Source organism: Penaeus vannamei, chromosome 20 (assembly GCF_042767895.1).
Source record: "Penaeus vannamei isolate JL-2024 chromosome 20, ASM4276789v1, whole genome shotgun sequence".
NCBI lineage: Eukaryota > Metazoa > Arthropoda > Malacostraca > Decapoda > Penaeidae > Penaeus > Penaeus vannamei.
Window position 1 is genome coordinate 339,969 of NC_091568.1, and position 15,280 is coordinate 355,248.

At 37.6% G+C, this 15,280-nt stretch overlaps 1 protein-coding gene across 3 annotated transcripts; it reads right to left on the bottom strand.

The window, feature by feature from the left end:
• On the bottom strand, window positions 1-11,811 carry LOC113807115 (protein wntless). Of its 3 annotated transcripts, none has more exons than XM_027358290.2 (9): window positions 11,617-11,811; window positions 10,822-11,000; window positions 9,706-9,811; window positions 9,253-9,548; window positions 7,491-7,668; window positions 6,623-6,750; window positions 5,080-5,304; window positions 3,290-3,442; window positions 1-2,243 (listed from the first exon to the last, which is right to left on the bottom strand). In XM_027358290.2, the coding sequence occupies exons 1-9, from the start codon at window positions 11,720-11,722 to the stop codon at window positions 2,103-2,105; spliced, it is 1,512 nt and encodes a 503-aa protein (XP_027214091.2). In that variant the 5' UTR covers window positions 11,723-11,811; the 3' UTR covers window positions 1-2,102. The 3 variants fall into 3 exon arrangements, with proteins under 3 accessions (XP_027214091.2, XP_027214092.2, XP_027214095.2); XM_027358291.2 differs by having other exon boundaries at window positions 10,822-10,936; window positions 11,617-11,798; XM_027358294.2 differs by lacking the exon at window positions 3,290-3,442.
• Window positions 11,812-15,280: the final 3,469 nt, after the last annotated feature.

The window sequence follows — 15,280 nt, forward strand, 5'->3', positions numbered from 1 at the left end:
TTCATTTACACGTTTATTAAACACAGTCTTTCGCAAAGTACCACTATCAAAACCACACCATACACTAAATAATAACATAGGAAACTCGTCACAGTACTAGAAGCATCAGTCAGCAATGTTATAATCTAAAAGGTATCTTATAACCAGAAAATAAACAAGCTTTTTTCTCTCTTTCTCTCGCTGACTAACCTGCATTAACCTAATATCTTATTTGGCTTCTCGCTGTACGGAGATATTATGTAAAGCATTTCTGCAGGTACTTAATAGTGCCTGGGAAGTCTGTAATAGCCTTAGCCATCTTTAACCATTTTTTTATAGATGATAATGTACTTGGTAATTATTACTCCACAAAATTACAGAATGCATTTTGGTATCATATGGTACCCAATTACATGTAGGAGTTATTATTCTACTGATGACTCAGTTGATCTAAAAATTATCACAAAATAATTTTTTCAGAAAAAAAAAACAATATAACATCGGTGTTTGAGAAAATAGGAAACATCAAAATAGTATTCATTTACACGTTTATTAAACACAGTCTTTCGCAAAGTACCACTATAAAAGCCACACCATACACTAAATAATAACATAGGAAACTCGTCACAGTACTAGAAGCATCAGTCAGCAATATTATAATCTAAAAGGTATCTTAAAAACAGAATATAAACAAACTTATTTATCTCTCTTTCTTTCGTTGCCTAACCTGCTTTGATCTAATATCTTACTTGGCATCTCGCTTTATGGAGATATTATGTAATGCATATCTGCAGGTACTTAATAGTACCTGGGAACTCTGTAATAGCCTTAGAAAAGTATGGTATAAAAATATATTAGATCTAATAGTAAATGACGAGCTTAAAAAATGTTACAAAGCCACATAAAGAAAGGGCACTTAAAAGAAAATAAACAAAAGGAAAATAAGGAAAAAATTAGCCAAGGGATAGAACATTAGGAAAGTAATGTTTACGTACAGTAATGTAGACGCGAATCTCGATCACAGACCAATAGGAAAAGACACTTAAAAGACACAAATGAAGGATTCAAAGACATGTCATTTTCCTTAAAAGACACAAATGAAAGATTCAAAGACATGTCATCTTCCTTAAAAGACAAACATCCACATAAAGGAAAAACACGTCAAGAGAGAAATAGAAAGAATACACAGACCAACAGGAAAAGAAAAAAAAAGACAAATGTGAGATACAATGAGAGAAAGAGAAAGAATACGTCGATTTTTATAGATTCGTAACGTCAGGAGAACATTCAAACCCTGTTTTCGTCTTCCTGTCTATTTCTTCCTTTATTATTACTATTCATTTATCCATTTATTTATCTTACTTTGCCTTTATTCACTTTTGCAATTTTATTTTAATTTAACATACACGTAAATTTTAGAGGCTTTCGATTTTTGTGTTTGTCTTTGCTTCAATGTCCTTTTAATAACCTCCTTTTTAAATGTCTTTCTTATTTACATCAATCTGGCTTTCGTGTCGGGAAAGTCTACACTCCGGTAAAGCTCCGAGTGACACAACTAAGTAAACAAACCGACGAAAGGCAGTCTGAAGCAAGGTTTATAATGTTTATTGGTTTAAATCAGGGTTTCCTGGGAGTGTCAGACAGTATTCCAAGGGGTGTGAGAAGTGTCCATCTTGAAGACAGGCAGTTAATCTATTTATTACACATAATCAAGAAACAGGAAGAAAAGAGCCACTGAACTGGAAATTCATTTCTATAAACGTTTTAAAGTTAGTTCTTGATTTTTATATGTAGGTATTTCAAGCAAGTGATTTTTTGTAGGGTTTATTCAACATGTTTTCTTGTCCATGTTTGATTTTTGTTAGCTTATTGTTAAAAAATGAAAAATAATGTTTTCTTTTGTTGATAAAATTTAGTATAAATTCACCTTCTCAAATGAATTATAAATTTAAAGGGGGTGCGAGGACACGGTAAAATTTTCCTAGGGGTGCAAGCGTACAAAAGGTTGGGAACCACTGGTTTAAAAAATACCTAAAACCTCTGACATACATCACGTAACATCTTTTCCTCCCCTAGGACATATTACTACTCATGTATCTACTTATGTATTAATCACATTTTGCTCATGCATTTATTCGCGAAGGAGCATAGAGGCAGAGGAGAGAGAAAGTGTAAATGTTCCACGTGCCATAAACTCCAGTGAAGAAGCCGCTCGTGTATTCCAGCTTGATGTTTTCGTACCCGGTCGCCTGCGCCTCCGAGACCTGGAGAGGAAAGGGAAGGCTGTTCATCCAGTGGTTATTTTCGGCGCTCTTCAGTAAATTCTGCATTCGTGGCAACTCTTAAGCAAATTTTGCATTTATGGCAACTCTAGCAAATTTTGCATTTGTGGCAACTCTTTAGCAAATTCTGCATTTGTGGCAACTTAAGCAAGTTTTGTGTTTATGACAACTCTAGCAAATACTGCGTTTATGGCAACTCTTAAATTCTGCATTCATGGCAACTCTTAAATTCTTTATTCATGGTAACTTTAGTAAATTCTGCATTCATGGCAACTCTTAAATTCTGCATTCATGGCAACTCTTAAATTCTGCATTCATGGCAACTCTTAAATTCTTTATTCATGCTAACTTTAGTAAATTCTGCATTCATGGCAACTCTTAAATTCTTTATTCATGGTAACTTTAGTAAATTCTGCATTCATGGCAACTCTTAAATTCTTTATTCATGGTAACTTCAGTAAATTCTGCATTCATGGCAACTCTTAAACAAATTCTGCATTCATGGCAACTCTTAAACAAATTCTGCATTTATGACAAGCAAATTGGTGATGGCGCTGGTGATGATGAAGGGGGGGGGGGGGCTGAAACGCGCGAGATTTTCCGAGATTCGTGTGGAGACAGGTCATGGCTCTCGTGACCTCTGACCTCGGGTGTTGTGGCAGAGGTCACGGTGGAGAGTGTCCCCTGCAGGCTGGGTTTAGATGTTTCATTTAGTTTATCGAAATTCCAACGAATGGCCAGATAAATCGCTCATTAATACATACATTCTGTCCCATTAGCTCATTTTCTGTTCATTTTATGTGTAAGTTTTATGTTTATTTATTTATTATTATTATTATTATCTTTTCTTTTGTTACTTTTAACTCAACTTTTCCCAGGATATTTTTCCTACAATCATCCCATTTTAATTCATATATCATTCCATGCTAATCATACGCTAAAACATCTATTATTTCTACCACCTAAAGTTACTACTTCCATGTTAACCTTAAATCAAGTCATAAATCAATGTTAATTTTTCAACTAACCCTTAAAAGGACGATGAAAATGATGGTAAGTGCGGCACAAATGTGAGTCGCTGCCATCATAGCCCTGTAACGTTTACAGGTAGGCCTACTTAATTCATTAGGCTGATCTTTATTCGCCAGTGACTGATATCTTCTTCCGATGTCTGTGAATGCCTGTCAAAAATGGAATAAAAGAGTTTTACTTAAATAGACATATTACTGTTTGTTATGATCAGGCGCTAAAACAGATACTTAGGCCTATCACAGTTTGATGTAGTGATGTTGAAACATACATAGGCCTATCACTGATGTAGTGATATTGAAACATACATAGGCCTATCACTGTTTGATGTAGTAATGTTGAAACATACATAGGCCTATCACTTTGATGTAGTAATGTTGAAACATACATAGGCCTATCACTTTGATGTAGTAATGTTGAAACATACATAGGCCTATCACTTTGATGTAGTGATGTTGAAACATACATAGGCCTATCACTGTTTGATGTAGTGATGTTGAAACATACATAGGCCTATCACTGTTTGATGTAGTAATGTTGAAACATACATAGGCCTATCACTTTGATGTAGTGATGTTGAAACATACATAGGCCTATCACTGTTTGATGTAGTAATGTTGAAACATACATAGGCCTATCACTTTGATGTAGTGATGTTGAAACATACATAGGCCTATCACTGTTTGATGTAGTAATGTTGAAACATACATAGGCCTATCACTTTGATGTAGTAATGTTGAAACATACATAGGCCTATCACTTTGATGTAGTGATGTTGAAACATACATAGGCCTATCACTGTTTGATGTAGTGATGTTGAAACATACATAGGCCTATCACTGTTTGATGTAGTGATGTTGAAACATACATAGGCCTATCACTGTTTGGTGTAGTAATGTTGAAACATACATAGGCCTATCACTGTTTGATGTAGTAATGTTGAAACATACATAGGCCTATCACTTTGATGTAGTGATGTTGAAACATACATAGGCCTATCACTGTTTGGTGTAGTAATGTTGAAACATACATAGGCCTATCACTGTTTGATGTAGTAATGTTGAAACATACATAGGCCTATCACTTTGATGTAGTGATGTTGAAACATACATAGGCCTATCACTGTTTGGTGTAGTAATGTTGAAACATACATAGGCCTATCACTGTTTGGTGTAGTAATGTTGAAACATACATAGGCCTATCACTTTGATGTAGTGATGTTGAAACATACATAGGCCTATACTGTTTGTTGTAGTAAGGTGTTAAAACATGTACAAAGGCCTATCACTGTTTGCTGCAGTAAGTTTAAAATATGAAGAGGGCAATCACTGCTATTTTAAGGTTAAAACATACATAGGCCTATAACAATTTGCTACAATAAGGTAAACATGCGTAGGCCTATCACTGTTTGCTGTAGTAAGGTTAGAACAGAATGTATTGTCTGAAATATCATTTTACGGACCTATGACCTATGAACATCATGTAATATGTACATTCGTTAAATAATAGTTCATGTCTCTGAATAAGGTATTTAAAGGAACATATAGAAATATAAAGAGACAGTCATAAAAGGATGGTAAATACTGAATATATTTTGAGCTTTATCTATCCATTCTCTTTGTCTTCAGCGAGCCACTGCCATCCTTATTTTGAAGCTAATACTCGAAAAAAATCAATATATATATTTTTTGATGAAGGAAAAAAAAGGCTCCAACACCCACATCGACACGAACACGACAATAACACGAAAAGAAAAAAAGAAAAAAAAAAGAAAAAAAAAAAAGCTTACCTTCCAGATCAGATACGAAAGAAAACAGAAGTAGACTCCTCCCAAGATGCACTTTAAGACTGCCATGCCCATTGCTAGTGTACCCGAGGCCCGCTGGGCATAGAAAGGGTTGCTGAGCTGACGTCCATAATGCACGCAGTCGAAGGCGAACGGCACCAAACACCCTGATAAGACTAGAAGAACGCCGAGAACGTAGAGGCCGTGGGATATGGCCTTATTATCAGTCTGCAAAGAGAAATATATTTATGTGTGATCATCGAGAAAGAGGGGGAGAGGGAGAGGGAGGAAGGGGGGAGAGGGAGGGAGGGAGGGGAAGGGAGGAAAGAAGGTTGGGGAAGAGGGAGAGGGAGGGAGGGAGGAAGGGGGGAGAGGGAGGGAGGGAGGGAGGAAGGGGGAGAGGGAGAGAGAGTGAGGGAGGAAGGGGGGAGAGGGAGAGAGAGTGAGGGAGGAAGGGGGGAGGAGAGGGAGAGGGAGGGACGGAGGAAAGGGGGGAGAGGGAGAGGGATGGAGGGAGAAGGAGAGGGAGGGATGGGGAGAGAGAGTGAGAGACAAAGAGAAAGAGAGTGAGACATAGAGAGAGAGAGATAGAAAGGAGACAGACAGAGAAAGAGAAGAAGCAGACAGAGAGACAGAAAGAAAAACAGTAAAATCTACACATAATTGTTTTACAAATTTCCTAACATAAATTCCATACAAGCACGCAACAGCCCTGTCCTTTCACACTGTCCAATGACTACATGGATTATCCTTATGATTACTGTTTATTTCATGTTTATTGTTTACTGGTATGTATGTACATGTTTACATCTCCCTTCATCAGGTGTAGAAAACGTTATGTTTGTGTATTTTGTAAAATATTGATTTAATAGTTATGGTTTTCTTTACTCATCTAGAGTGTTGAACTGATTCACAGAAACAGTAAAGAAAATAAATAATCTAACAAATAAATGGATAAACTAATAATTATATAAAGTGAAATTAAATTTTAAAAATAAGCAAATGTGAATCTTAAAATAATTATAATAAAACACAATGAAAATATATAAATAAGAAATATAACTGAAAAAATATTTGAGTATCCCTTCAATATTGCGTTTCTGTTTTCAATTCTCTATCGTTAAAAAAAATGGTTGGTCTTGATAGTTTCACCGTATGTGTCATGTTATTTTAAACAAGTACGAAACTCTATTATGTGTCTTGTGGGTAAAAAAGAAAAGGCCTATTCAGTGTGTTTATCAAGTGCACTGTGTTTAAAAGCGTCATGAGCCAGGAATTTTCACTCACTGTGCACTCTTCACATGAACTCCTAAAACAAAAGCTTGTACATATGATAATATATCAAAGTTGGCCCCATATCCGATCCGGACGTAGGGGGCATGTTTGGCAGAGAAACATGCTTCCTAAGCCGCGGGATGATGCGGTAGGGCGGCCAGATAACATATATACATAAGCGAAAACGAAAGATTTGGTTCGAGTGTTTTCAAAAACGTCTACTTTGCGTTCAGTTTCACTTCCTTGCTTGGAGTCACTATAGAACACTCACCATTATGTGTTCTCCGATAAAGATAAGCCAAAAGGGGAGGAGCGTGGCATAGAAAAACCCATGCCTGAGGTCATTGAGAAGAGGCATCCACGGGCAGTCGAGTGCCAAGGTCAGGTACTCCAGTGGACCTGAAAGTAAGCCATCCAGATTAAGGGTGGTGATGGTGGTGATGATGATGGTGCTGGTAGTGGTGGTGATGGTTGGTAGTGGTGGTGATGATAATTAAAATGATGATGTGGTTGGGGATGATTATAGTGATGATGATGATGATGGCAATGATTATGGTGATGATAATGTGGTGGTGTAGGGGGATGATTATAGTGATGGTGATGATGATGAGGGTGGTGATACTCGCGATACTGAAATGATAATAGCAAAAAATACCAATAACGAAAATGACGATAATGGTGGTTTACAACAAAACTCGAACTCGAACACAGTCGTCCCGGGAAAGGCTAGGTCAGCAGCAACTCGAGGTGTCATGGCGTCTGATTATATTTTGTGAAAAAAACGCATGGGATTTATTTTGATGACGTCATAAAACTTACGGAAGCTTTGTGAATATGGTCAATCATTTTGATCTCTACAGTGTCCAAAAAGGATGGAAAATAATTATATTGATGGTTATATTTTCACTAATCAATCATCAAAACAAACGGCATGACACCACCTCGAGTTGCTACTGATCTAGCCTTTCCCCAGCCGTCTCACGTATCGGACATAACCATTAATAACGAAGCAAACATTTTGACGGAATCCTAGAAATACATTTGAGAGTTCCCACAGCCTTGCAAAGAAGTTAACTACTTTTATTCCGTCTTATTCGAAGCTTCTACAATATCTTTTAGCAAACATTACATAGACTTACAATTCAGCTGCGAGAGAGAAGCTCCAAGAAGCACCAGTATGTTCTCCAGGAGGGTTGGCGGCCGGGGAAGCTGGGCCACACGGCGCCAGAACCAGAGGACGGTGACTAAAACCACCGGGAAAAAGATGGTTTTGAGGGACAACCATACTTTGGTGAAGCCCCCGTTCTGGTGGATGAACTGTGGGGGCAAAATGGGAGATTTGTTAGCCGTGGATAGATTCGTTAGCAATGGTGAAATGCTGTTGTGATTAATTTAGTGGTAAAGTCAGTTCGCAATATTAAAATTGGTTGGGTCTGCTTGTTCAGTAATAGCATGGATTTTGCAATAATCAAATTCATTAGCAGTACTTCAAACGAAACACTACAGGAGCATTTAGAAGCCGTTTTGAAAGTTGCAATTCCAGACACATGAGTGCAAGATTACGGTATTTAATTTTTTCAGACTGACCCCTTACTAATTTAATAAACAGAAGTTCACTATACCTTATGGTAACTTTGGATGGTGAAGATAATCTATATTTGTTATATTCCTTTCTTTCTTTTAGCTCACACTATAATGCCTAAATGAATGCCAGGTTGTCGAGAAAATAATTCACATAACCGTAGTTGTTCAAAGGATATAAACAAGCATAAAATTATACATTGTAAATCATAGTATTAAAATTTTAAACTTTCTAGCTACTATAATTGAACCCATTATGAATAATAAACTCGACTGGACACAGCTACATTAAAAAAAGTTTATTCCATGCAACTTTTTCCCTTAATTTACACCATACCAAATCATATTCCCGAAATATTCATTCTAATATTTCATTCAACAATATGCCTATGAATATAAGGCCCTTTTTGTAGCCTTTACGAAACCCCCAAACAGTGTGATACACTATACATGTTTGCCTTCTACGAGCACATTATTGGAACTTGTTGAAATATCATTCTGTATCAGTGTGTCTGCCTCTTCCCTGATACAGTTTGATACACCCTTTCCCAGCTAATGCGATATTTTAGAGGTATATTTCAGGCTCAGATACGAATTCAACTTTTCATTTAATTACGAATCCCAACGTAAATTTCTTGATACAAAATTCTGTTTCAGAGGCGCATAAAATGTTTCTTTTTAGATATACATTAGATATACACGTTCACTCGAAATGGGAACAATTTGAAGTCAAGCATGGTAGGACTTTTGTGTGATGTCTTCAAAATCTTTCTGTACCTCAATGATAAAACTTTACAGGCTCAGAAATATCAGAGTGGTCCGTGTATCTCCATTTGTTGATATAACTTTCTAAGACAAGTAGGCACCGCTTATCATTCATATTACCTATTGTTATCTGATTCGGACATCGATGCAAAACCTCGTGTAATTTCATATAATGAACAATGTATGTAATAACAAAAAAGGAGTATATAAAGCATCATATTTGCAGAGTAGTTGGGTATTTGTTATCATTCTATTTAAGGCTTCTACAATATTTTGCTTGTAGTTCAATATCATACCTGGATATTAGGTTTTCTATTGACCTCTTTTGTGAATTTAAGAAAAACGCATTCTCATTTTAAAAAATGCCTGTGCAAACCTCGATGATAATCCTGTTTTGTATCGACCTTGATACAACACCAAACATGTGTCAAAGTGCTTCAGGTTTCGACATGCTACAAGAAGGGATATAATACATACAAACATACATTACAAATAATGACTACACTTCTAACACTTCTGCAACATTACTGATGGAGGTTTGGCGTCCGAACTTACCGAAACCCACATGTCATTGATTTGGCCGAGTTTTGTGTTCATACCAGTTTCTTCGGACGTATCGAACATGTCCACTGGCAGTCGGATATTCAAGAGATAGAAGTCATGGTGTAGAGATCCCAGTCTAAAAAGCGGCACAGGAGAGCAGCTGTACATGGACCCTGGCCTTTTCTGCGCGATAGAACATGCTAGATGTCTATACTCTTTAGACGAGGCATATTCTGTCCATTTTCCCGCTGGGTCCCCTCGGTCGCTGTAGCCCAAGCGAGCATCTAGGGTCATCACGGCATCTGGTGCTGCCAAAGCGAAATGAAACTATTTTTCTTTTCCTTTTCTGGCCAACTTATGACTTCCACTGAAAACACACACACGCGCGCACACACTCACACACACATATAATATATGCAAAATACTTCCAGTAATGTTGGAATTGCAAACGAGGACATTATTTACCTGGTCCATCCCCCTCACTATAGGGCATATCCAGATACAGCGCAGCAGTCAGGCTCTGTTGCCAGCGGGAATAGTCCAGGACAAAGCCATCCTTGGGGATAGGAATCTGCAAGCACAGGTCCTAAATTACAAGACACTAGAAATATCTTCCATATATGCTAATAGTATTGAGTTTGCAAATGCCTATGATTTACACGGAGACTTTTACATTCTATTCTAGTCATTCTTTCGTAAAGTCAATTTACTGTACTCTCTCTCTATTTATTTTCTATTTATTTTGTTCTTATTCTTTATTATTTTCTTTATTTTTTTAGTTAAACTGCTTTATTGCACTCTTAGCTCGTTGTCATTCCGTAGTCGAAATAATTCATTGCTGTTTAAGTTAAAGTGAGGCTATACCGTCGAAATACTCCAAGCACTATGGAGTCACGTTGGTGTTCTCTCTATCAACACCAGGGTGCCAGTTCAGCTTTTCCAGGGACATGTTCACGAACTAACCAGACTTACACAGGTTTCATTTTGTAAAAAAATAAATAAATAAATAAATAAATAAAAAATGTGGTCCGTTGGGAAAGCAATCCAAACTGTTGCCTCACCACCTCACCATATACAAATTATCTATTTTTTATTTCATTATATACCTATTCTTACTGACATTCATCTCATACAAAATTTGTTCAAAGAATATTAAACCTCACATTTTACAAATACTAACTGATTATTAGACGTCTGACGAAGATCACAAAGTTAATTTCAAGTAAACCGCAACCGATACGACAAACGTAGATATATCAATGAGAATAAATATGTTCACAATACAAGAGATGTATTCAACCGATTTCGAATACATCTTGTATTTGTAATAAAGATATATTCGAAACAGGTTGAATACATCTCTTCTATTGTAATGATATTCATTTCGATTCATACCGTGTTCTTAATTTCAAATACTATCGTAGTCTTTCGTAGCTCTTGACTCTAAGGGTATAAGGACCATATCAAAGACTTGTAGTCTATCGTAGCTCTTGACTATAAGGGTATAAGGACCATTTCAAGGATTGTCATAGTCTCTCATAGTCCTCAACCCTCCTGCACTCACAGAGGCAACCGACCAACCTGGAAACTGAAGATGACGTCATTGGCAGTGATCATCTGCTCCTCGACGATGGGGCTGTCGAAGTCACCAATGCTTTCGCACGGCTGCTTTCCGCGACGCCAGTACCACTGTGTGCTGTTGTAGTTCTTGTCAATGCATTTTGTGCCTAACATGGACATCACAGAGGATGGTGCAGGTGCTGGTGTGTTGGTGGTGTGTGTGTGTGGGGGGGGATATGGTGTTAGGTCACGTTGTATTTATCTTTGTGTATGCGCTTCTATGCATATATGCATATACTTATCACCGAATGTTATATATATATATATATATATATATATATATATATATATATATATATATATACAGACATATATTTACATGCGCACATACATATAAACATATACATACACATATGCATATACTTACACACACATATATATTTCTCTCAGACTTTTTAACATCCGTTGTTGGAAATAGGTTTTCCCAGACTTTTCGCATATTCTGAGTCCAGAACATTGTGTGTGTGTGTGTGTGTGTGTGTGTGTGTGTGTGTGTGTGTGTGTGTGTGTGTGTGTGTGTGTGTGTGTGTGTGTGTGTGTGTGTGTGTGTGTGTGTGTGTGTGTGTGTGTGCGTGTGCGTGTGCGTGTGCGTGTGCGTGTGCGTGTGCGTGTGCGTGTGCGTGTGTATGTATGCATAACTATACATATTTTCTGCAAACACATATCACATATGTGTGTGTGAAGAAAAGATTTGGATCACAAAATCTTCCTACTTTGTATTTGCTCAGCTGTGTCTCACCGAGCTCACATACTTACCGACGAGACTGCCAATTATAAAGCACAAAGCTTGGCATAGCAACAGAAGGACGAGAAATCTGCCTAATCTACGGTCACTCAGACTTTCTAGTACGGTTCCCAACATGATGTGTCGATATTACTCCACACACAAGATGTTAGACTTCCGTAGAAAGAAAACGGGCGATCAACGCGACAAAAAATATTTTACTGAGGACCTGGAGCCCGTAGGTGTTGTAAATACTCGCCACGCCCCAGGAGTTATTGTTCCTTTCAAGCAAATACCATAACTATAAACTATAATTTACTACGAAATAGCCAGAGATTGTACAATTGCAATACGTTAGTGCATCCTGAGCTTCATTAATCTAAAAAGACCTAAGGAATCTGAGAGGGATCGTTCGTTTGGCAGCGCTGGAGACGGGGTACCCCTAGAGTTTCAATCTGACTTTACGTATATAGTCTTTGGTTTCAATGGAGAATTTGAGGAACATGCCTGGAGCCTCGAAAAATGACCCCCCCTCCCCCACCCTTACCATTGGCTACGATGAAGCCCCCATCGCCAGTACACAAACACACGATACTCTAAAGAGAAGAAAGGCTACATCAGTAACAACTCGAGGTCGTGTCATGGCGTCTGTTCAGTGAAAATATAACCATGAAAATCATTATTTTCCATCCTTTTTGAGTCCAAATTGATCGATCATATTCACAAGCAGTCGCAACTTTTGTAACATAAAAATAAACCCCATGTTTTATTTTTTTCCAAAAATAAAATCAGACCTCGAGTTGATACTGACCCAGCCCTTCCCATCTAAAGAGCTTCACAACAAAACCCTACAAACGCACACGATAACAAAACAAATAAACTCGATACGAATACATACACAAAAAGGGGGTTTATAGGTCCCCGGAAACTGAGCAAACGCCATGAAGCCTTTCCTTTCGTCCAGAGTTTCCACATGACTTTGGTAAGGAAAGAGAAGGATGATGTTACTGGACCTGGCTGGCGATTTCCATCCTACCCTTTTTTAACGCTGGAATCCCTGAACTCCATGCCACTCTCCCTGACTTCAGCTCTGGATACACAAAAGTGCAATTTATTATTCGCATTGCTGATACTCCTCCAAGGGCTAGTTCATCATAGCTAACTTAAACCATTGCAATTATTATAGCATCGCCGTAAGAGCTCTTTCGGCGGGCAAGACAATGCTGCACACAGTTTGCGCCACCAGATAATCACACACACAAGCGGTAAGGAGCTAATTTCTCTGCCCTTGACCCTTAGATATCAAAGAGAGCAAAAAGAGATAGAGAGAGAGAGAGAGATAATGTTATTTGTGTGTGAACGAGCAAGGCCTATCACACGCAACTTTTGCATCAATGTTTGCGTTTCCGCTTTAATCTGAGGCCTAGAATACTTTTTTTATTGATTAATTGAATAGAATGAGTTAATGAAAACATTAGTTTGCATTCTAGAACATTTTGATGAATAAAATACATAATTATTTCATTGAAATAACGTGACATGAGACTGCTCGTGTGATTCCCAAAACCTCACCTAGATGGCTCTATGTTTAAATGGGCTTTATTTATGCTGCCTTGATGGTGTGATAGGGTCAGCCCCTATATATACAGAAAGTTCATATGGAAACTCTCTTCACCTAAAATCTTTTCCGCCATCCTTATCCTTCCTCTATCCCCATTCTTCCCTCCCACTCTTCTTTCCATACTGTCAACTTTTTGGAAACAAAAATCGATGGAAACTTGCCACTTTCAAGCTGATCTCGCCAACTTTAATCCCTATCACACAATTATGTATTTGCGCAAAATAATTATAAAGATATTTAAGACGTTCCTGACCACATCCCACATCACCTTAACCCATTCGAAAAAAGAGACATTTTGGTATCATTTAATTCGGGTTTGGTAAAGAAAAAAAAATCCGATATTATTCTCGGAGGCAGATGCAAAGCAGTGGAAAATTATTTTTGTTATTATCTGATTGATTTATTCATTATCACATGTGGTAGGTGGTAGATCAGGTTGTACAGGGGAAACGCTTCATTCTTCAGTGTTTGGTTATTCCTTTTTATCCATTCTTGCAGCTACATTTGTCATTTTCTTAATAAAATGCTTCCTTACGTAAAACGGAAATGAAACAATTTCTTTCTCGTGATGTATGAGATCTAAAGTATAAAACCTTGTTTTCTTCACACATAAGCAGTCTTTACACATAATTTTCCATTTGGAGTTATATAATAATACATGACATTACTTGATTATACAAACATTTGAAGATAATTTCCTTTAATATCTGCCTCAGAGGCTCCCTGTGCTTATAGAAAATGGGATATAACAAGTAGTACAGAGAATGTTTCAAAGGGGTAACTCAGCCATTACTTCCTTTTAAACTAAACATATATCCTTGGTTATGGAATACATACAATATGATAGGAATGTAAATATCTCTTACATCGTATTAAATACTCGTGTTATACTAGTTTTTTTCAGTCATTTCAGTCAAGAACCAATCACATTGGTTATCTGTATCAAGCGTTGATTCCAGCCAAATACAAATTGGTTTAGCCATTTCAGTGGGATCTCTTTAGCCTAAGACATAACTACTAGTTTCGACAATAACTTGATATGTGTGTGTGTGTGTGTGTGTGTGTGTGTGTGTGTGTGTGTGTGTGTGTGTGTGTGTGTGTGTGTGTGTGTGTGTGTGTGTGTGTGTGTGTGTGTGTGTGTGTGTGTGTGTGTGTGTGTGTCTGTGTGTGTGTGTGTGTGTGTGTGTGTGTGTGTGAGTTTAGCCTCTCACCCAGTTTTCTGTGGTCGCTGTTATCTTTCGCCTCGTCTCCAGTTCCTCATATCCTCCTGTGCGTGGGACTCCTTATCCTCCTCCTACACACACCCTCTTGCATCCGGTATTCCTACACCCACACCGACGTGAGAGAAGGCAAGGGCGCTCCTCCTGTGACCAAAATGATCTCAACATGAACCGAACATGTTGACAAATGTAGAAAATGTGAATGAGAACGAATGTCTTCTCAATACAATACGATAGATGCATTTGGCCGGTTTCGAATATTAGTCAAAAATGCTGCAGTCGACGATGGATAATCCTTTTTGGCCATTTCGTGCCCTCCCCCCCCCTTCAAATTTCAGCCTTACAAGAAAGAAGATAAATATGATAAAAAATGGATGATAATTAAGGTAATATCAAGATAAGAAACACAGGCCACGTCGAATATTTACGACGAATATTTTTTACCTTCGAACACCCGAACCGGTAAACGCGAACCACCACCATTATATATTTCATACACTTATTGTCTATATTTGTATATTTATTATATCTATGAGGGAGATGCACAGGGTGTTGGGGTCTCACTCATATCCCTTTGCTTTGTTTTGTTTTGTTTTGTTTTCCTTACAGAATTCGTAGCGTCTTTTCACAAATGCTTTACCTTCTGCACAATGTAACTGTCTGTCTGTTTACTCACTTTTTGCTCTCCCATCCTTCTTCTTTCCGTTATGTTTATTCCTATCTATCTTTTAACGCTAAGAAACCTTTATTATCCGTATCTTCCATGTAAATAATATTATTCATATTATATCTACATCAGGTCGTATTGTCGTTTGGTTTTAAGTCGTTAATTATACTCTCAACATTTACGTGTTT